Source organism: Carya illinoinensis, chromosome 8 (genome assembly GCF_018687715.1).
Source record: "Carya illinoinensis cultivar Pawnee chromosome 8, C.illinoinensisPawnee_v1, whole genome shotgun sequence".
Lineage (NCBI taxonomy): Eukaryota > Viridiplantae > Streptophyta > Magnoliopsida > Fagales > Juglandaceae > Carya > Carya illinoinensis.
The window spans coordinates 7092503-7112470 of NC_056759.1; the positions used below are offsets into that span (position 1 = coordinate 7092503).

At 39.0% G+C, this 19968-nt stretch overlaps 3 protein-coding genes across 3 annotated transcripts; all 3 read left to right on the forward strand.

Moving 5' to 3' along the window:
* The first annotated feature begins 1137 nt into the window (after positions 1–1137).
* On the forward strand, positions 1138–7817 carry LOC122318870 (zinc finger CCCH domain-containing protein 6-like). The gene is made up of 4 exons (XM_043136580.1): positions 1138–1525; positions 6018–6227; positions 6334–6458; positions 6542–7817. Exons 1-4 carry the CDS (start codon positions 1466–1468, stop codon positions 7482–7484), a joined length of 1338 nt encoding a protein of 445 aa, XP_042992514.1. The 5' UTR covers positions 1138–1465; the 3' UTR covers positions 7485–7817.
* A 700-nt stretch (positions 7818–8517) lies between these two features.
* Positions 8518–11413, forward strand: LOC122318032. Its single transcript, XM_043135157.1, has 2 exons — positions 8518–8952; positions 11159–11413. Exons 1-2 carry the CDS (start codon positions 8596–8598, stop codon positions 11186–11188), a joined length of 387 nt encoding a protein of 128 aa, XP_042991091.1. The 5' UTR covers positions 8518–8595; the 3' UTR covers positions 11189–11413.
* A 4092-nt stretch (positions 11414–15505) lies between these two features.
* On the forward strand, positions 15506–19968 carry LOC122318426 (probable pre-mRNA-splicing factor ATP-dependent RNA helicase DEAH5). The gene is made up of 2 exons (XM_043135756.1): positions 15506–18904; positions 19385–19968. Exons 1-2 carry the CDS (start codon positions 15666–15668, stop codon positions 19776–19778), a joined length of 3633 nt encoding a protein of 1210 aa, XP_042991690.1. The 5' UTR covers positions 15506–15665; the 3' UTR covers positions 19779–19968.

Sequence of the window (19968 nt, forward strand, 5' to 3'; positions counted from 1 at the left end):
TGATAACCATGGATGTGCAAGCATAGACAATGGAAAAAGAAAATCTCCTTATGCTAAACTTTGGGATCAAAGCGTTCTCCCACTTGGAATATTAGCAAGACTCTTGGTCGATGACCCCTCTATGCATTATTTCCACTTACAGGATGGAGAGTGTTGAGGGGGTAAGATCTCAGGCCAATGGACCAAGCTCAATCCACCTGGCTGGGTGCTAGAGGACAAGAGGGGTGATGAGGCATGGGAGTAGGGGTCCAGGAGATGGGTAGGAGGCTTTTAGGGAGGCATGGGGGCAGGGGATTAGGAGATAGGTAGGAGGCTGTTAGGGGGTAAATGTATCTAAATCACCTTATACATTGATGAATGAGATACTTCAATAAGAATATCATTATGAATTCCTTCTCCTTAAACGTATGTGGATGTAGGCAATACGTAGAACTAATAAATATATGTGTTTATTTTTTATATTTTTTTTTGTATTTATTTCCTTTTATCATTATGAATGTACGTGCCGACACTGTATGTGTCATCCCGACCACACCGTGCAAGGCCTACAACGCCTCAGTGGGTAAGGAATGACTCTTTTTCTTCTTTTGAAATGTGTGATTTTTAGAGCATCAACAAAATATTTTGGATGCCATTTTCATATTATCTAGAACTAACTACCAACCACAGATCAAATGTCCATATGTATTAGAGTTTGTGAATATTAGTATTTTTTTTTTTTTTTGTTTGAATCTAATATCTTTACAATCTTTTTTAGAAAGTGTATAAAAAATAAAGCATAAACTCCTTATAATTAAGGATATATTTAGATAACTAGATAAAATGAGAATTATATAAATAGCATGATTAGATAAAAAATGTCTAAAATTTTGAAATTAAAAAATTAATTTATATTTAAGTGATGTTTTAAAAGAGAATTATATGAAATTTTGAGATAGAGATGAGATGTACTTCCAAAATTATAACTAGAGAATTATTACTGACACAAATACATAGATTCATATGTATTAGATCTATTTTAAATTAAAAATAAACTTTACTGACACATTGTATCAAGTCAAAGTGTTACTTCACGCGCTTCGGCAGCTCGTGTGCGAGCACTGACTGGGACAGAGTTAAAGGAAGGAAAATGTACAAAACGACGAAAGCAAATCCACAGGATGCAGGTTTTCTATGGACTTCTTTCCATGGACTACTTCTCTGTTAGTCTTGAGATTTTATTACTATAAGATCTCCATCGGTCCCCGTGCCTCTGCGCAGTCTTGTATATTTCGTACAATTAGGGTTCTTTAGAAGTGGTAAGTGATTTAAAGGTCTTTGATACAGTAGGCTAGGGATTCAAATCTGAGAGTTGGGCTTCTTACTCTGAACTCTGTGATCGAACCCAATTTGAAACCTATCATAAACATATATTGGAAATCAGAGCGGAGAAAAGAAGTTGGGGAAATTTTTGAGTCTGTAAACTATGCGGGGATTGCACAAATCGAAAAGGGTTGCATGGGCTTCAGATGTAAACCTTTGTCAGGTAAAAACTGCATTTCAAAATTCAGATAACCGGGTTGAAATCCGAAAACCTAATTTTTGTGTAACAAAATGAATATTGATGTAATTCAACATTCCCTTATTTGAGCTCTAATTTATGTAATTTTAGTGGGATTTTTTTTTGTTTTTTTATCTAACTTAGTTTTTCTGATAAAGGAACTTGTTTGTCATTCTTTGCCATGTCTGTTTCTTTGTCGATGTTGTTCTGAAGAATATCTTTTTACTGCTCTTGGTAACCTTTTTTGGCATTTGAAGAAAAAATTCTGACCTTTAAAAAAAAAAAAAAGGATAAATGCAAATTTCACATAACTCTGTATCCAATGTATTGCATTTTGAGTACAGAAGCACACTTAAATGTCAAAACGACAAAAAGAGGGAAATTTTGTGAAACCATGGAGCAGTTGGCTGGAATTTGTGTAAATAACATGCATATTTTCTGGCCAAATGCTGAAAATTAATGACATTGCTTTCCATATACAGGTGATATTTTGAGTAAATTACTTTGAAGTAATTCACTGGTATGAGTAGAGCTGAAAGATCGCTGGGAATTTGGTATTGGGGATTAAGTTTCGAGTACGACAGTTCTGTGGAGAGAAATCTTTCTAATAGCTTAAAGTCCTATCTTTCATGTATTATCTAGGGTATAGACTCACGGTTCAAGGCCAGTTCCTTCTTTGAATCCCTCTTTTCCTCTACCCTTAGTACTGCAAATTTATTACATCTACACCAAGCTCATTCTTTTTGTTGCTGACACAAAACGTATCTGGAAGTAGAAGGAGAAAGCAGTTTGCTGAGTCAACGGAATAGGGAACTTCGAGGAGTAAATGCCTTGAATGTTTCAGATAATAAGCAACTTGCTAACTGTAAAACCTGGATAGGAAGTGCCTTAAATGTACCCAGTTATGCTGCCAATCATCACCATGGTAGCAGATCATGATAGATTTTTTTTTTTTTTTTTTTTTCTGATCCCCTCTATACAAATAGCAGTGGACATAGTAGTTTCAGCTCAGAAAAAAAAAAATAAAAGATGATTGGAGGACGTTTATATTATTTTATTTCTAATATGTGCTGTGCAAGAAAAGTTGAAAAAAATGTGTGATAGGATCCCTTCCAAAAGACTCAAGTCTGACGTGAAATCATATTATTAGGTTTATCTTTACCTATGGGCTCCCAGTGTCCTTGGAAGAGTATTTGGAGGGTGAGGGTCTCTTTAAGAGTGACGTTTTTTGTGTGGATGGCAGCTTTGGGAGAGGTATTGCCATTGGAGAATCTGGGGTAGCGGATTGCCATTGTAGTGGGCTGGTGTTTTATGTGTTATGAGAGTGGGGAGTCCATCAAGAGTTATGGAGCTTTTCTTTAATTTCTTTTTAGGTGTTGACTTGGTTATGCCTAGAGAGTTGTTGATGGTTTTTTTTTTGTTATTTGTTTTGGGGGGGGGGGGGGGGGGGGGGGGGGGGACAGGAGTGGATTTGTTACATGCTGGAAGCTTTTGGTCCAATACGTTCAGTATGATGCATATGATGCATGTGAAGGGAACTAAATGCATGTTATGCCTAGAAAGGTGAGAGAGTTGTTGATTTTTTTTTTTTTTTTGTTGGGGGGGGGAGCAGGAGTGGATTTGTTACATGCTGGAAGTTTTTGGTTCAATATGTTCAGTATGATGCATGTGAAGGGAAATAAATGCATGAACCTTTGAAGATAGAGAATCTCAGTGGTAGAGCTGAAACAAAATGTTCTAGATTCCCTCTACACATGGAAGCAGATCATAAATTTTTTTTTGATTGTTTGAACTTCTGCCCTTTGCTAATGGGAATTATATTACTTATCAAAATAAGAACGGGGATGCCTTTTAGTAAACAGTGAATATTACTTTTGATAGATCCTAATGGCACAAGACAGTTAAAATGAATCCCAAAGATGTTGAAGAAAGGCCTTGTTTGAAGTATATGCCCCTTCACATGACCTAGAATGAAAAGGAAGTTCATGCTTATGATTCCTCTAAGGATCAATTACTTGGACGACTTGGAGAAAAACTGCCATGGAAAGCGGTTCGTTTGTATTTCATAAGAAGTCATTTGTAAATTTTGCATGGGAAGGGGTCTGTGCTATATCAAAATCATACCTCAGTTAGTCATGGTGTTTGAATTAGAAGCAGCTGTGAGAAGCGAAATACATACCATGTTGCAACAGTTGCTGCATTTTTTGTTTTTTACTTCTGTTTTCTGGTAATTTTGATGTGGGATTTTTAAAATACCTTAAAAATGTATATACTAGGTATATTTCATGGTCAGGAACCAAGAGCTTTTGGGAAATGTTAGTGCAGAAAAAGGTTCTGAAGAACTTATAATACTGCTTGATCTCCAGATGCTTAGAGGTTTTATGTTCAATTTAACTAGTAGCCATCTCCTCCAATAATAGTTCATTCCTTTAAGTGAATGAAAGATCTGTACTACGGTACACTTTCCTTATGGTATTAATTGGGTGATATATAAATGTCTATAAGCTGGATTTCATCATGCTTTAGTGGAATTTTGTACTATTGTTTACTTCTTGCTTTGTTTTGTTTCAATACCTAATCAGGATAGTTGCTTTTCAATGCTTATCCTTTGTTTTTTAATATTTATGTTAAGGATGCCTTTTGTTTTGGTTGTTGGTGTCATTTTGACGAGTCCTAAGATTATCAGGGAAGGATCTAAGCTAAAGTTTCCCTGTGAGTGATCTTTCATTTATCTCAGAGTCATATTTTGTCTCATTGGACATACATGCATCAAGTACTGTGCTACTTCTCCAATTTCTATCTGTCTTCTTTTGTTTCTTCTTCTTTTTTTTTTTTAGGGGGGGGGGGGGGTGTGGATGAAGAATTTCCCAGGCAATTTGTGATGGATAGTAGATGGTTAGTTTTACTGAGATTTACTTTTATGAAGTTCTTTGAGCCTTGGTTTTGAATATGAATGTTTTTGTTGCGAGTTCTAAAGGTTGAAGAATCAGTGGATCTGCTATTCCTTTAGTTCTGTTGCCAAAGTTTCAATGTATCCATGCTGATGCCTTGGTATGGAGTGGTGCAACTTAGCAGTACTTTCTTATTTTTCCCCTCTAAAATTGTCTCTCTTTCTTTCTTTTTTGAAAAGGAGGCTTGGCCCAAGACTTCAGCCATTTTTGACATTGGAGGGTCAATTCACGTCCCCTCCACACATGGTTAGGGAATGCCGAAGAACCAGACTGAGAGGTGACTGAAGTCCTTGGTTGGCCAGCCATTTAGATGAATGTTTTCTTTCCAGAGTGTCTCAAACGTGCAGGGTCAGATCAGAGGCTTTTTAAAGAGCTCTGGCATCAGATTCATTAATTTGAAAGGTTCCCCCTGTTGCTAATAGAGGATGAGCCCTTGTTGATGAGCAAATTTTTGCCATTGATGGCAATGCCAATATTGCTGTACGAGTCTAAAATTTAATGGTCACCATGTTTTCCAGTAAATCCTGTTTCAGCACGTCTGGAATTCATTTGAACAGCTACATTGTTTACCGGGGTCGAAGTGACCAAATGATCGTCTATGATTTTATTTTGTTTACCTATTGGAATTGGCTAGAAGGCCATATATATTTCCGTCCTATTTTTCTTTGAGGAGTAGGGGATTTTGAAGTTAGTTTTGGCTTGGTTCTATAACTTTCGTAAGGAAAATCTGAACCATGGTGGAGGAGATTGGATATTTGGTTGGTTGTTTGAAATTTAAGCGAGGAAAATCATATGTTCCATGATATTTCTTCTCCGGGAACTCTAAAGAATACTTTAGATTCTTCTTTTCCTTTAGCAGGCAATTATCTAGGGTTTGAGAGTTGAAAGATTGCCTGCAGTCCCAGTAGGGTGTGGGGCCAAGCTGATTCCTAAAATCTTTTCTAGTGGTAGTCTCGAATGATACCTCCAAACCATTCTCTCAAAAAAAAAAAAAAAAAACTATCCTCCAAACCATGGACATGCACAGCTTTAGTTCCTCTCTGAACCCATCTTCTGTTTCAACTCCTCCAGGGCCTAGACAAGTAGGTGTTAACTGGTATATTAGTGTTCATAGGGAAATCCCTCAACATAAATGACTTTTGGGTGAAATGCACAGGAATTGCCATTTTCAATAGTCCTGGCAAGGATCTTTATCTTTCTGGATTAGAATCAGTCAAAATGGACATATTGAAATGAGCATCATGATTGTAAACTCATCTTATGCATAGATTTGGTAGACTACCTTTGAAATCTTTCTTCTCCATTTGTGTACTCCTTGATTTTTTGTTTTGCTTTTACAAATTTTATTTGACCCCTAGTCAAATATAGATTGGAAACAAGGAAGGAGATGAAGTAGTTTTGGTATGGAAGTATGTTTAGCTTACCATTTGCTTGTGTACCAAAGTTGTAGTTGCTTGTGTGAAATTTAATGAGGACCAAGCATCTTATGATACGATCATATTTATAATGATATTGCTATTGAACAGGTCAGGCTGTTCCTATCAGAGGAGTCACCTACACAAGTTGGGCTGGGTGCTCAAGATCACCTCCAAGCAAAGACGTCATTGGTTTTGCATTCAACAGGACCAGGGTCTGATGGTAACCTGCCCCCTGGCTTTGAAGGATCTCATCCTGATAAACAGCTGCAGATTAAGCTGTCCCAAATTCATCTCATCAAATGGAGATCTCCTTCTCAGGTACTCTTAAATTGAATTATGCCACCGAAGATGCATTATGCAAGCTTCGTTTCGGTTCATTCCTTTGCCTGTTTAATGTTTCTCTGTTATGTTTTGATTTCTATAGTTTGTGCTGGATTTCACTTGGCAAGTGGTTGCTGGGGAAGAAAGCAAGGAGAGTGAGGTTCAAAGTCAGAGGGAGATGAGAGTACTCGAAGCTGTTTATCCTCGCCCCTCTGCGATTCCTCCTAAGTATGATACTTCTTCCTTCCTAAGGCTTTTGTTCTTCGGTTATAGTCTTACTTGAACTGAACGATCTTCCATGCTCCATACAGCCCTTCTGTTTCAGTAGATACAGAAGACTTGATGCACAAAGATGAGCAAACTCTTTTGATACCTCTTACTCCTATTGAGGATGAAGATGTGGCGGTAGATATATCACCTGATTCTGTTGTACCATTTAATGTTCCAATAAGCCATCAGTCACTGCTATTGGCTCCTGGAATTCCATCTCCGTCTCAAGGTAGTTTACCTACCATTGCAAACCCTCCAGTCCAGAAGCCACCTGCTGCAATGGTCGTTGGTGCACAACCTGATGTTGTAGCATCTGCATCTGCTGCCATAAATGCAATTGGGAAGACCAATGAGCATGGAAACTTGATTGACCCTGAATTGCTCATTACAATTCTAAGCAACCCAAAAATGATTGAGAAATTGGTTACAGATTATGGAATGGCCACCAATACACAGGATTTACCCAAGGCTAGTTCACCTCCGGTGGCTTCATCGGATCAACATCCCGTACCCATTAATCGGAGAGTAACTGGTACACCCTCATCAGCTACCGTATTAGGTGGACCATTCTACCCTAAGCCAAATGGGGTTGGAGTACAACATCCAAATCCACCAATTTCTCCACCCCCAGTTGTACCAGTTTCTGCTCCACCCCCTGTCGGAGCTCCTCCTGCAAAGGACATCAACTATTACAAGAGCTTGATTCAACAACATGGGGAAGAAAGACCAGAAGCCCTTCCACAATATGGTAACCGTCACAGTCACCAGTCGGGAGCAAACCAGGAATTGACAAATAACCACAAATCGAGAGATCTGAGGCCTAGAATTATGAAACCTTGCATATATTTTAATAGTTCAAGAGGATGTCGGAATGGAGCCAACTGTGCATATCAGCATGATACATCGTTCCAGCAGCGGGGGAGTAGTGTGCCGGAGACGCAAAGTGCAAAGAGAATGAAACTGAATAGGGAGATCAGCAGTTAGCCTTGCTACTACTGAATGTACATTTCTCCAGATGGAAAGGCTTACTGCAGCTTTCAATATCTTCGTTCTCTTTTGGCTTGGTTTTATCATCAAATTGTTTACCTTTTTATTACTCTACCCTTTGTTGCGTGAAACATTGAGAGTTGTTTGAAATTCTGGTGGGGATGGTTTGATCTGATAATCTTCACGGATATTAGTTAAAGGTTAAACACTACGAATTGAGCTTTCTCCTTGTGCTAAGATTAATCAAATTGGTCCCTCCGATAAAAATCATAGGGACTAATTTTATATTTAACTCATTAGTTAATGCAATAGCAATTTCTCTTCCTTTAATCATTTGTGATTCAAATTAGATGTAAACTTCGATGAGCTGAAGACTTTTTTGTTAAATGTGTACACCCACCATTTGTTGTTTGATTTAATACAATTATTATACAAATTAATAATGTTTCTGCATCAGTAATTTGCTACGTAGTGTAACATTTTTTTCAAGAAAAAAAAATCCTAGGTGTCTTGGGTGCTAGAAAAAAAACAAAAAAAAGATTCTAGGCGTGTTGGATGGGTAATAACAAGAGTAATATTACGTATAGTTGTAGGTTGTGTAAGTGTCGTATATTTAAAAAAAAAATAGTAAAATTTATAATAAAAATTAATAATTTTATATCTATTCGTGTTTTTTAAAATGATTGTAGGAGGTTTACACGTTATATAATTGCAAATGTGATTTCTATCCCACGAGCGTGTTTATTGTGTAGCAAAACTTTATTTTTCCGATGTGGGCTGGGCATGCGAAACAACGAGATGAAAATATAAGGAAAAAATCTTTACAATCTCTCAACACTCCATATTTTACATTTTTTTTAATTTTTATTATTTTAATTTTTATTAAATATTTAATATATAAATAATGAATAAAAGAATTAAATTAATTTAAAAAGAATAAATTCAAAAAAAAAATATTAAAAAAATTAAAAAATTAAAAAAAAGTGGAGTGTGGAGTGTTGAGAGGTTGTGTAGCATTTCCCAAATATAAGTGCGGCGAGCTTGGATCGAGTTCATTGACTCCACCAATCTTTGAGCACAGAGTGAGAGAGACAAAAAGACTGCAGTAATGTTGAAGTTCCTCTCAAGGGTTCGTATCGAGTTTAATGCCTTGGACCCACGTACAGCCTCGTGCATGGAGTTCTTGGCGCAGTGCAATGCACGCAAGGCCAAAGAGTCCAACCCCGCTTGTCAAATCCAGGTGAAGCGCCGAACCGACGACCACCCGCCCCAGATCACCGTCGCCTTCGTCAACGGGGTCGAAGAGGTCTTCGATGCCACAGCCACGCCGGCCCAGACTATAAGGAATATGATTCTCGAAAAGGGTCAGCTCCTCGAGACCGAGCAAATGTTCCGTGAAGCTGGCGAGGCCTGGCCCGTTATCATCCCTGAGGAGGAGCTATACCAACACGCGCCGGGTACTAAGGTGCGTGCATGTTCTATCTTGCTGCATAGATGTGTCGGTTGTCTTCTATTTTTGTTTCTATTTAGGTGTGTGGTCGAGGCATTTGGTCGAACGTTTGATACGTATGGGTTTTATTTCTGAAACTAGGGATAGATGGGCGCTGAATTGGTTGTTTTCATTTTTTTTCCATATTCTTCATTTATTAGTTACCTCTAGTGTATATATTAAATCATTTTTATCAGGCGTTTATCGTTCTGGGACTGTTGTAAAAATATTTGCTATTTTCATTTCATTTATAAAGCTCCTGTCTCGCTTTTCTTTGTTGATGCTATTTGCGGAATATTATTTTCTTAATCTTATTAGTCTCTCCCCTACTCTCTAAAACTGAGCCATGCCTTCACCGTTAGAATTGTTGTTCTTTCTAATTTATGGAGATGGCCAGTGTGCTGGGCATGGCCAAGTACTCCCGAAACCCATGGTAAGTGTTTTTAATCTGATCAAGATTGCAATATACTAAAATGGTATCAAGTACAATGGTGGGGGATGGGGACCCCAACAAACACCCCAATGCAGCCAATATAGAGCAAAGAAATTTAAAAATAAATAATAATAATAATAATAATAATAATAATAATAATAATAATAATAATAATTAAAAAGAAAAAAGGGTCATTGGAGCCCATTCCATGTTTCTTGGCCATTTCATCGTTCAAAAATATAACCATTGGAGCAATTCTTGAGGCAGTTGAGAGTTATATTTTGATAAGGTGCACCCTGCAGAAAACCAAATTGAGGCGGTTGCTGTTGAACTTCCATTCCCATCTTTGTAGGTAGGAGCACGAATCTTCTAGCAAAAATAGATGGTAAGCAATCTGCAGTGGAGCACAATGGCGCATGGAAACAATATGCCTGTTGAAAGGCGAATGTGGTTTTGGTGAATTGGTGGAGCCAATCACCAAGAGATTTCTGACAGGTGGCAGAGGACGGCTGATGGTCATAGATTGGTATTCAATGTCCCTGAAAAAAAGCAGAAAAGAAGGAAAATATAAAAGAAATTAAGAAAAATAAAAAGGGAAGTAGGCAGGCTGACAGCTAAAAGAGGTTGGTTTCAAAATGGGAGCTCAAATCTGCTTCAAGTGGGTGCTGTGTGGCCGTCACAGTGGAATGGCCCTTTCATTGGTCAACCAACAGTGGACAAAGGAGTTACAAAGATTCCATGTAGGGTGTGTGTGGGTAAGTGGTGGACTGAAAGAGATTTTAACCTCCATTGGCCTGAAGGGAAAAAAAAAGGGAAAAAAAGGAGAGGAAAGGGGAAAGGGATGGAGGAAGAGGGAAGGAGAGGAGAGGGTAGGGTAGGGTGTTCTAATTTACAAGAGGGGCGAGGGAGCTCCTCCTTTGCTCCAATGAGTTGAAGGAGTCTTTTGGGGGGAGAGAGGAGTTTTCACAAAAATGAGAAACGCATGGTAAGTGATCACTTGTCTGTAGGAGAGAAATAGGTAGCAAAAGTAATCAGGGGAGAAGTAACCATGTACTTTGTCAAAATTGAAAGACACCCTAGGATTTCGCACATGGATTCTTCTGTAGGTATTCAAATTAATATTAGTGATGAGCATCATGTCTTTACATGTCCGACGTGAATTTGATCAAAGTTTCCTACAAATCATTGGCTGTAGTTTTTGCTACATATCATAGTATGTGATGTCTGCTAATTGCAAGACTTTTCTTCCTGTACTTTAGATAAACTTCATTCTGGATTAAATAGAAAGGATGTTTGGTTTAACTATAACTGCATTGTAGTTACGATCTTCTGATGATTATAGCACAATTACATGATTATCCTCAATTCACTGCATAAATAGTTTTTTGTAAACGCTACACACCAATATCGGAAGGCCTTGGTCCGTGCTGGGTGCTTACTAAACGCTAGAACAATAGACCCTTTCATATGCAGAAAGTCCACATGTTCTTCTGTTTTCGTTTTTGTTCTATGTGCATTTTATTGTTGGCAGTTCTGTACCCTCTTTTGTCTGCTGCATGTGTATAGCTTTAGATATCAGAGGAGAGTCTTTTATTTCTGTTTCTTGCTTGTTGCGTATTTGTGCATGTTTGTGGATGAGCAGATGAGAGTCTTTTGTTTCTGTGTCTGTTTCTTTCTGCTTGTAGCTTGCAAATGATACAACTTATAATGATCTGCATTCTCATGCTACCAATGTGCCTTTTCTTTCAGCCGAGGAAAGCAGAAGAGAAGAAGCAGTAACAGTTTCACATCTGATGTATATCTTGCCTGGGATCATTATAGGTGGTTGTCTGATCTGCTGTACTTTTAATTTTGACAAGAAAATCCCACATGTGAGAGTGTGAGACATTACTTTGAACCTTGCCTTGTTTTGTACTGCTAGCATGCTGCTCTTGCTTCGCAAATGGAGGCATTGGGTCTGTCGAGTCTATTTGATTGAAATAATAATTGAATCCTTATTGCTCATCAGTGTGTGGATGGTTATAAATGTTATACTTTGATTCATCATTTTAGGTCCCAGGCCCGGGTATGGCCCTCATTCCCCTGGCATCTATTCTCGAATTGCAGAGTCAACCTGAAATTCATAATAGGGTTGGGCTTACCTAGAAATTACTGGATGAGTTTTGTTAAAAAGTGAACGAATTAGATCTATTTATTTATTCATTTCAATCGATCTAATCTATTCATTACATAAGAACATGTTTATTGTATTTAAGAAAAACTTACACACAACTTATTGCTCCGCATGTCATATATGAATTCCAAAAGAAAACTGACAAAATGAGAGTTGTACATAAAATTGTAATTGTAAGTACATATAGTACTACTCTTTACATAGGACACATTCATTGTTTTTTATATCACCATATGTAAGCCAACTCTTTGTAACATGGAGTCTTTCGATTGACTTGCCAGCTAGAGCTCATTACTAGAAGGCCCCCTATAATCTATGTATATTGTTTTTATCCTTTTCAAAGCTGTTCATAAACTAATGTTAAAACTCAGGTCATCTGCTTCTTCCCTTATGACGACTAGTCTTCCAACCTACAAATAATTCTACCCACTAGTTGCCAAATAGATTTTTTTCCTCTTTCCTCTCTAAAATAAAATATTCTTATTTGTTTAAATTTTATAAATTTTCCTATTTATTTGGTCAAGAGTAAGTCGAAAATGTCCTAATTTAATTGGTTGCTTAAGGAAGAAAATTATAATGTATTATTATATAAAATGGTATGATTTGAGGATGAAAATTTCAAATTTGAAAAATTAGCATTGCCCAATTTCACATCTCATCTCATGAAATAAAAAGGCAATAATTCTTATGAGTAGTGCTATACATACCTACAATTTTACACATAATATTATACGAGTAGCAACCTCATTCGTCTTTTTTTTCTTTTTTTTTAATTTAAATTTTAAAATTTTCATTATTTTTAATAGTTTACACATCGGCTTATGTGAATAAAATTGTAAGTATAGATATCATTTTCCAATTCTTATATCCATTGGACATGGAAGCAATTCAAGTGGGTTAGACTTCAAAGATTAGTGAAGCCTGGATGAGGTACTCAGATTCTTAAGAGGAAAGGGATGAAAAAAGATGAGAAAGACAAAAGAACTGTCTGTTCATTGAGGATATGGTCTTTTGGATGTCAAAACCTTCTTTTAATGATGTTTTGTTTACAGATTTACGAAAAAATAATGCTCTGTTTGTAGAATGCGCATAATGTCTATTTAGGTACCATTTCAAGAGAGGATACAATGGAATAGGGCCAAAGTTTTTTACCCAAATAACTGCAGTATTTATATATGAAATTGTAAATGGCTTGGTGCCATTTTTCATCTTATGGAATTCAATGTGCCTCAGCAAAATGTCCCGGATATTCCTAAGGTACATTTTTAAGTTCACGTCTATCTTGTAGTTTTATTGCTAAGCACTGTATCTTGTAGTGGGCAACTTACCTGATATGATCTATTTAGTGTAATGAAGTAGAATTTAAAAAAAAAAAAAAAAAAAAAATTCTTCCTAAAGTACACAATTTTTTGGTGGGAAATTATACTTAACTCCAAACTATTATCCGTTTTGCATTGATACCTCTAAACTTCCAATTTTGGTATTTAGCACTACAATTTAATACTTTCATTAGGGCTGTGCATAAAGGGCCTTGAGCCTGATCCATCCTACTAACCGATCCGTCCAATCTGAACAAAAACGGGTTCATCGGGTCAAGAGATATTAGTGGGTTGTTCTTCGTCGAACCCGTTTCCTTCACCCCACTGCCCGTAGAAACCCTAGCTAGTGGCATTCTTCGTCGCCGCAGACTTTCCGTCACTGCTAATCTGGCCAGAAAAAGACACATGCATACCCTGAAGAGACCCATCTCATTGCTCGCACGATCTCCATTTTTTTCTCCTACAACGGCTTCATCGTCTACGATCCAGTGACCCACTTGGCGAGGGCTAATCATCGAGGCAGTGCTGAGGGCCAATCTAAGATATTTTTCCAGTCGGTGTCCCTGATGGCAAAAAATTTGCCTAGAAGGATGCTCTACAAGGACATGTCTAGAAGCTTCTTGGCGGAGCAAGTTTTGAGTAAGTGCCTCTCATTTGCTTGTTTCGTCTTGTGCTCTGTTTGGTTGCCGCTAAATCGACAAAATAAGCTCTGAAAAATGATAATAAAGTAAAACCAAAAAATATTTTGGATGCTAGAAACAGATCGGAGACAAAATCCAAAAAATGGATCCTTCTCAGAAATCAGAAGCAAAGAGAAAAAAAGATCCGATCATGCGAAGCACTAGCTTCGATGTCAGATCAAACCAACAAGATCCCGGTTCCACCCAAAGCTTCTGCTTCCTCCTGAGGTGAAGGTTGTCGACAATCTCAAGGTGTACCTGCAGAGGGAGCGTGAGTTTGGGAGGGGAGGAGTAGGAGGAAGAGGAAAAGGAGGGACGGACGATGTGCGAGAGGCAGAGTTTGTAAAGTGTGGGTCTGCAACTCAAATTATGAAGATGAAATGATCGAAAGCAAGAAGAACGGGCTCAACCTGACCCGTGAATTCATAGGTCAGATCGGATCGCGTTGATGCTGACTCACCTCCGGGTCGGGTCAAATCATGCCCAAATCTGGTCGGGCCGGGTCACTGTGCAGGCCTAACTTTCATGATCATTTGCGTTTACAGAAATTTGTAGTTTGGATTGTAAAGGATAATAGTTTAGGGGGTTTGTTGTGATGTTTTTCTCTCTTTCTGAGCTAAAGAACACCTATTCAAGTCCGCATAAGTCTAATATTTTCTCTTTGTTCTCATGATTGGGTTTATGTCAATCTTGTTTTTATCACTGTCGGCAGAAGTTCTTTATCTACAGTATTCTTTTAAAAAAAATGATGGAAGTTACTGTTTTATTTTTCTCCCCTCGTTGCTGTCAGGCAAAGGCAAAGTCGCATCAGAAAGCTGAAGCTAAGGCTCATCACTGATGGCTGTGGCGGTGGTCACATAGCTTAGATTTCTGGGGCTGCTGGCAGGAACAGTGAGCTTGTGTTTCTTTTATAAGATGAAGATTGTTTTAAGAGTATTACTGGACCTATAATTTTATTTACTCATTTTGTGAGTTTTCTTTTAAAATTTAAATTTCTTAACTTTTAACGTATTAATAATCGAAATGTCAAGAATTTTTTTTTTTTTAAGTGCAGTTAACATTTCTCTTAGCAACGATGATGGTTAAAGGATATTTGTTGCCACCCCAGTTTAAAGATTTCTTTTTATGAATGGCAAATAGTAAAAGCTTGTGGTGGCTAAAGCTATGATAGTTGGAGCAGAAATTTTGTTGGTAAAGATGTCTGCATGTAGACGATCATGTGCCTCTTGTACGATACAAAAAGATTAAATAAAAATAATTTTATAAATTGATGTGATTTTATATAATTTGTTAGATTTACTTTATAATAAATATAATTTTATAATTTTACAAATCATATAATATCACATCAGTTTATAAAATTATTTTTATAAAATCTATTTGTAATCAAAATACTTCTCTTCTTATATTTAGGTTTACACATACAGTATTTGGCACGGTGGTGGCGTTAAATTTTGTGATGATATATTGCTGATCGTTTACTCGGGAGGGATCTCTTTTATCTGTTTAAAAATCATTTTTCAATTATAAACATATATATTTATTATTTTCTGAAAATTTATCTTAAAAACATTATTTGTTATGTGATACTATTTTTTGCTAATAAGAAAAAATATTTAAATCTCAAAATAATTTTATAATTTAATATGACTAACTGTATAAAATTATAAAATTATTTTTATTATAAATAAATCTAATATATCAGTGCTGTGAGTGCTTGGCTGCAGCACTTGCTGGATAAAGGTAGCATTACAGTTACGCTAATTGTATGATGTGTTTTTTTAATTATTTTTTTTATATTTATATTTTTAATATTTATTTTTTAAAAAAATTTATAACATTATTTAAATATATAAAAAAAAAAAAAAAAAAAAAAAAAAAAAAAAAAAAAAAAAAACCCGGCGGTATCCCTAGCGGGCTCAGAAGCATTTTGGGAACAACTGTTGGGGAAACCTTAAACAATTACGTACTGTCTTCCTCTGCTTATCTGGTAGAGTCCCAAAAACAGTAAACTCTAATTCCCAGAACTCGCACAAGTATCGCTCTATTGCTTCCTTGAATCTCTTACTTCTGTATCTTCACCAATGGCACCCGCTCCCAAAGACGACGGTCTGAAGAAGCTTGAATACTTATCGCTCGTATCCAAGGTATGCTCGGAACTGGAAACGCATCTAGGGTTTGGAGACAAAGTTCTTGCTGAATTCATCACCGAATTGGGCCGGGACTGCGAGACCGTGGACGAATTTGACGCGAAATTGAAGGAAAACGGCGCCGAGATGCCCGATTACTTTGTACGTACGCTTTTGACGATAATACACGCTATTCTTCCTCCGAAACCGAAGTCCGATAAGGAATCGAACAAAGAGAGCGCTCCGGATGATAAGAAGGCCAAGTATTCGGCGCTGGTGATTGCGGATAATAGGGATAGAGCTAAGGAGATCGAGAGGGAAATCGAATTGGAGGCCCAGGAGCGCCGTAGAGACAGGGAAGAACCCTTGGAAGAAGATAGGCATAGAGGGAGAGACCGGGACCGGGACCGGGACCGAGGCCGGGGCAGAGACCGGGACAGAGGCAGAGACAGGGACCGAGATCGAGACAGAGACCGAGACAGTGGCAGAGATGGAAGAGATAGGCGTAGGGATAGATATGATAGAGACGAGAGGCATAGAGATAGGGATATCCATGGTGATGAGGATGATAGAAGGGATTACAGGAATAAGGAAAGGCACAGGGATCGGCACGAGAAGAATGGAAGAGACGATGAAGATGTGGATGATAGTGGAAAGGAGGATTATCGGAGAGGAGGTAGAGACGAGCACAATGGGCGGTATCAGTCCAATGAGCCCGAATTGTATAAGGTTTACAAGGGTAGGGTTTCAAGAGTGATGGACACGGGCTGCTTCGTGCAATTGAATGATTTGAAGGGGAAGGAGGGTTTAGTACACGTTTCACAGATGGCGACTCGGCGGATTTCTAATGCCAAGGATGTGGTGAAGCGGGATCAGGAAGTTTACGTGAAGGTGATTTCGGTAACGGGTCAGAAGCTGAGTCTTTCGATGAGGGATGTTGATCAGAATACTGGTAAGGATTTGCTTCCGTTGAAGAAGAGCTCGGAGGACGATACAAATAGGACGAATCCGTCCGGCGGGTCAAGGGAGGGGCCAGTGATGAGGACGGGTCTGTCGGGGATCAGGATTGTGGAGGAGGACGATGGTGTGCCTTTACGCAGACCATTAAAGAGGATGAGTTCACCGGAGATATGGGAAGCTAAGCAGTTGGTTGCTTCGGGTGTTATGAGTGTTACAGATTACCCGACGTATGATGAGGAAGGAGATGGAGTGCTTTATCAAGAAGAGGGTGCTGAGGAGGAGCTTGAGATTGAACTGAACGAGGATGAGCCAGAATTCTTGCAAGGGCAGAGCCGGTATTCGATGGATATGTCACCTGTTAAGATTTTCAAGAACCCAGAAGGGTCTTTGGGTCGTGCAGCTGCGCTTCAGTCTGCACTGATAAAGGAGCGGAGAGAGGTGCGAGAACAGCAACAGCGTACGATGCTCGACTCTATTCCAAAGGATCTGAATCGTCCTTGGGAAGACCCTATGCCAGATATGGGTGAGAGGCATCTAGCACAGGAGCTTAGAGGTGTTGGTTTATCCGCATATGACATGCCTGAATGGAAGAAGGATGCTTATGGAAAAGCCATCAGTTTTGGGCAGAGGTCAAAGCTCTCCCTTCAGGAACAAAGGCAAACCTTGCCAATCTACAAACTAAAGAAAGAACTCATCCAGGCTGTGCATGACAATCAGGTCCTAGTTGTCATTGGTGAGACTGGTTCGGGTAAGACAACTCAGGTAACTCAATATCTTGCGGAAGCTGGATATACTACGAAAGGGAAAATTGGTTGTACTCAGCCCCGTAGGGTGGCTGCCATGTCCGTGGCCAAGAGGGTTGCTGAAGAGTTTGGCTGTCGGTTGGGTGAGGAAGTTGGATATGCTATTCGTTTTGAGGATTGTACTAGTCCAGATACTGTCATCAAGTACATGACAGACGGCATGCTTCTTCGGGAAGTTTTGATCGACGAGAACCTTTCTGAGTACTCTGTTATTATGCTTGATGAAGCACATGAGAGGACAATGCATACAGATGTTCTTTTTGGATTACTTAAAGAACTAGTGAAACGGAGACCTGACCTACGCTTGATCGTCACCTCTGCGACACTGGATGCAGAGAAGTTTTCAGGGTATTTCTTCAACTGTAATATATTTACAATTCCTGGTAGGACTTTTCCTGTGGAGATACTCTACACGAAACAGCCAGAAAGCGATTACTTAGATGCATCCCTAATTACCGTGCTACAGATCCACTTGATGGAACCTGAAGGAGACGTCCTTCTCTTCTTGACTGGTCAGGAGGAAATTGATTTTGCATGCCAAGCTCTTTATGAGAGGATGAAAGGGCTAGGTGAAAATGTTCCGGAATTGATTATTCTACCAGTGTATAGTGCACTTCCTAGTGAAATGCAATCGAGGATATTTGACCCTGCCCCGCCAGGGAAGAGAAAAGTGGTAGTGGCTACAAATATTGCTGAGGCATCTTTGACCATTGATGGGATTTTTTACGTAATTGATCCTGGGTTTGCGAAGCAAAATGTGTATAATCCGAAGCAAGGGCTTGATTCACTGGTCATAACTCCTATTTCACAGGCATCGGCCAAGCAACGAGCTGGGCGTGCTGGGCGTACAGGGCCTGGGAAATGTTATCGCCTCTATACTGAGAGTGCATACCGCAATGAGATGTCCCCTACTTCAATTCCTGAAATCCAGAGGATTAACCTAGGGCAGACTACGCTTACTATGAAAGCTATGGGGATAAATGATCTTCTGTCTTTTGATTTCATGGACCCACCTTCCCCACAAGCGCTCCTTTCTGCCATGGAACGGCTGTACAGTATAGGAGCTCTTGATGAGGAGGGGCTTCTGACTAAATTGGGCCGGAAAATGGCAGAATTTCCGCTTGAACCACCATTATCTAAGATGCTACTCGCCAGTGTGGACCTTGGATGCAGTGATGAGATTTTGACAATCATTGCAATGATTCAAACGGGCAATATCTTCTACAGGCCACGGGAGAAACAAGCCCATGCAGATCAGAAGAGAGCCAAGTTTTTCCAGCCTGAGGGAGACCATCTGACGTTACTTACAGTTTATGATGCCTGGAAAAATAATAACTTTTCTGGGCCATGGTGTTTTGAGAACTTTGTTCAGGCTAGGTCTTTGAGGAGGGCTCAGGATGTCAGGAAACAGCTGCTCACCATCATGGACAAGTATGGTCTTCCATTTTCTTTTGCTCTATCTAAGTTCTAGAATTGATTCCTGCCATTAGCTTTGCTTCCAGTTCCGACTTCCATTTCTTAGTTGCAAAATAGTAATTGTTCCTACCCTGGTTGTATCCACGCAATTATGATAGCAATGAACGGTCATCTGAGTTTGTATATCAGTGAAGTTAAAATGTGCTCTCCATCCTAAAGTGACATTTTTCTACTATCATTGGTGCTAGGATAACTGCTTTCTGACTAATTTATCTGAGTTTTCATGAGCCCTATTACTTGCTAGCTGCTAGGATTTTTTCTCAATCCATTTAGTTAGTCACAAACAGTGAATGATGTGTAAAGATACTTTCTGATTCTTTGATGTAGCAGCATCCTTGCTTTTTAACGATTGTCTGTAGTTATAGTAATGCCACCTGGGGTAGAGCTTGCTTGTCATATGTTAATTCTGACACGATAATTGATGCTGCACTGCAGATATAAGTTGGATGTAATGAGCGCAGGAAGGAATTTTACAAAGATAAGGAAGGCAATAACTGCAGGATTCTTTTTCCATGCTGCTAGAAAGGACCCACAGGAGGGTTATAGGACCCTGGTTGAGAATCAGCCAGTTTATATCCATCCTAGCAGTGCTCTTTTCCAGAGACAACCTGACTGGGTCATCTACAATGAGCTGGTTATGACCACAAAAGAGTACATGCGAGAGGTCACGGTTATAGATCCAAAATGGCTTGTTGAATTGGCACCAAGGTTCTTCAAAGTGGCAGATCCTACAAAGATGAGCAAGCGCAAACGACAGGAAAGAATTGAACCGCTTTATGACAGATATCATGAGCCTAACTCTTGGCGTCTTAGTAAACGTCGCGCTTGAGATGCGTCCCACTTTGATTGTACATCTTGTGGACCCCCCCGCATGGGCGGGGATGGGGGTTGGAACAAGGGTGCCCCCGTCCGCCGCATCCGGGGGTGCGGGTAGCAACCCTATCTTGTGTAAAGGTTAGTATTGCCCTTGAACAATTTTGAGGCTATTGAATTATTAATTCCAGTTAGGTGTTCCTTTA

Excerpts from the sequence above, each read along its gene's own strand:
- LOC122318032 (XM_043135157.1), top strand. The coding sequence starts at position 8,596 with ATGTTGAAGTTCCTCTCAAGGGTTCGTATCGAGTTTAATGCCTTGGAC. Across the intron at positions 8,953-11,158 it reads AACACGCGCCGGGTACTAAG|CCGAGGAAAGCAGAAGAGAA; the intron begins GTGCGTGCATGT and ends CTTTTCTTTCAG.
- LOC122318870 (XM_043136580.1), top strand. The coding sequence starts at position 1,466 with ATGCGGGGATTGCACAAATCGAAAAGGGTTGCATGGGCTTCAGATGTA. Across the intron at positions 1,526-6,017 it reads CAGATGTAAACCTTTGTCAG|GTCAGGCTGTTCCTATCAGA; the intron begins GTAAAAACTGCA and ends GCTATTGAACAG. Across the intron at positions 6,459-6,541 it reads CCCTCTGCGATTCCTCCTAA|CCCTTCTGTTTCAGTAGATA; the intron begins GTATGATACTTC and ends TGCTCCATACAG.
- LOC122318426 (XM_043135756.1), top strand. The coding sequence starts at position 15,666 with ATGGCACCCGCTCCCAAAGACGACGGTCTGAAGAAGCTTGAATACTTA. Across the intron at positions 18,905-19,384 it reads CTGCTCACCATCATGGACAA|ATATAAGTTGGATGTAATGA; the intron begins GTATGGTCTTCC and ends GCTGCACTGCAG.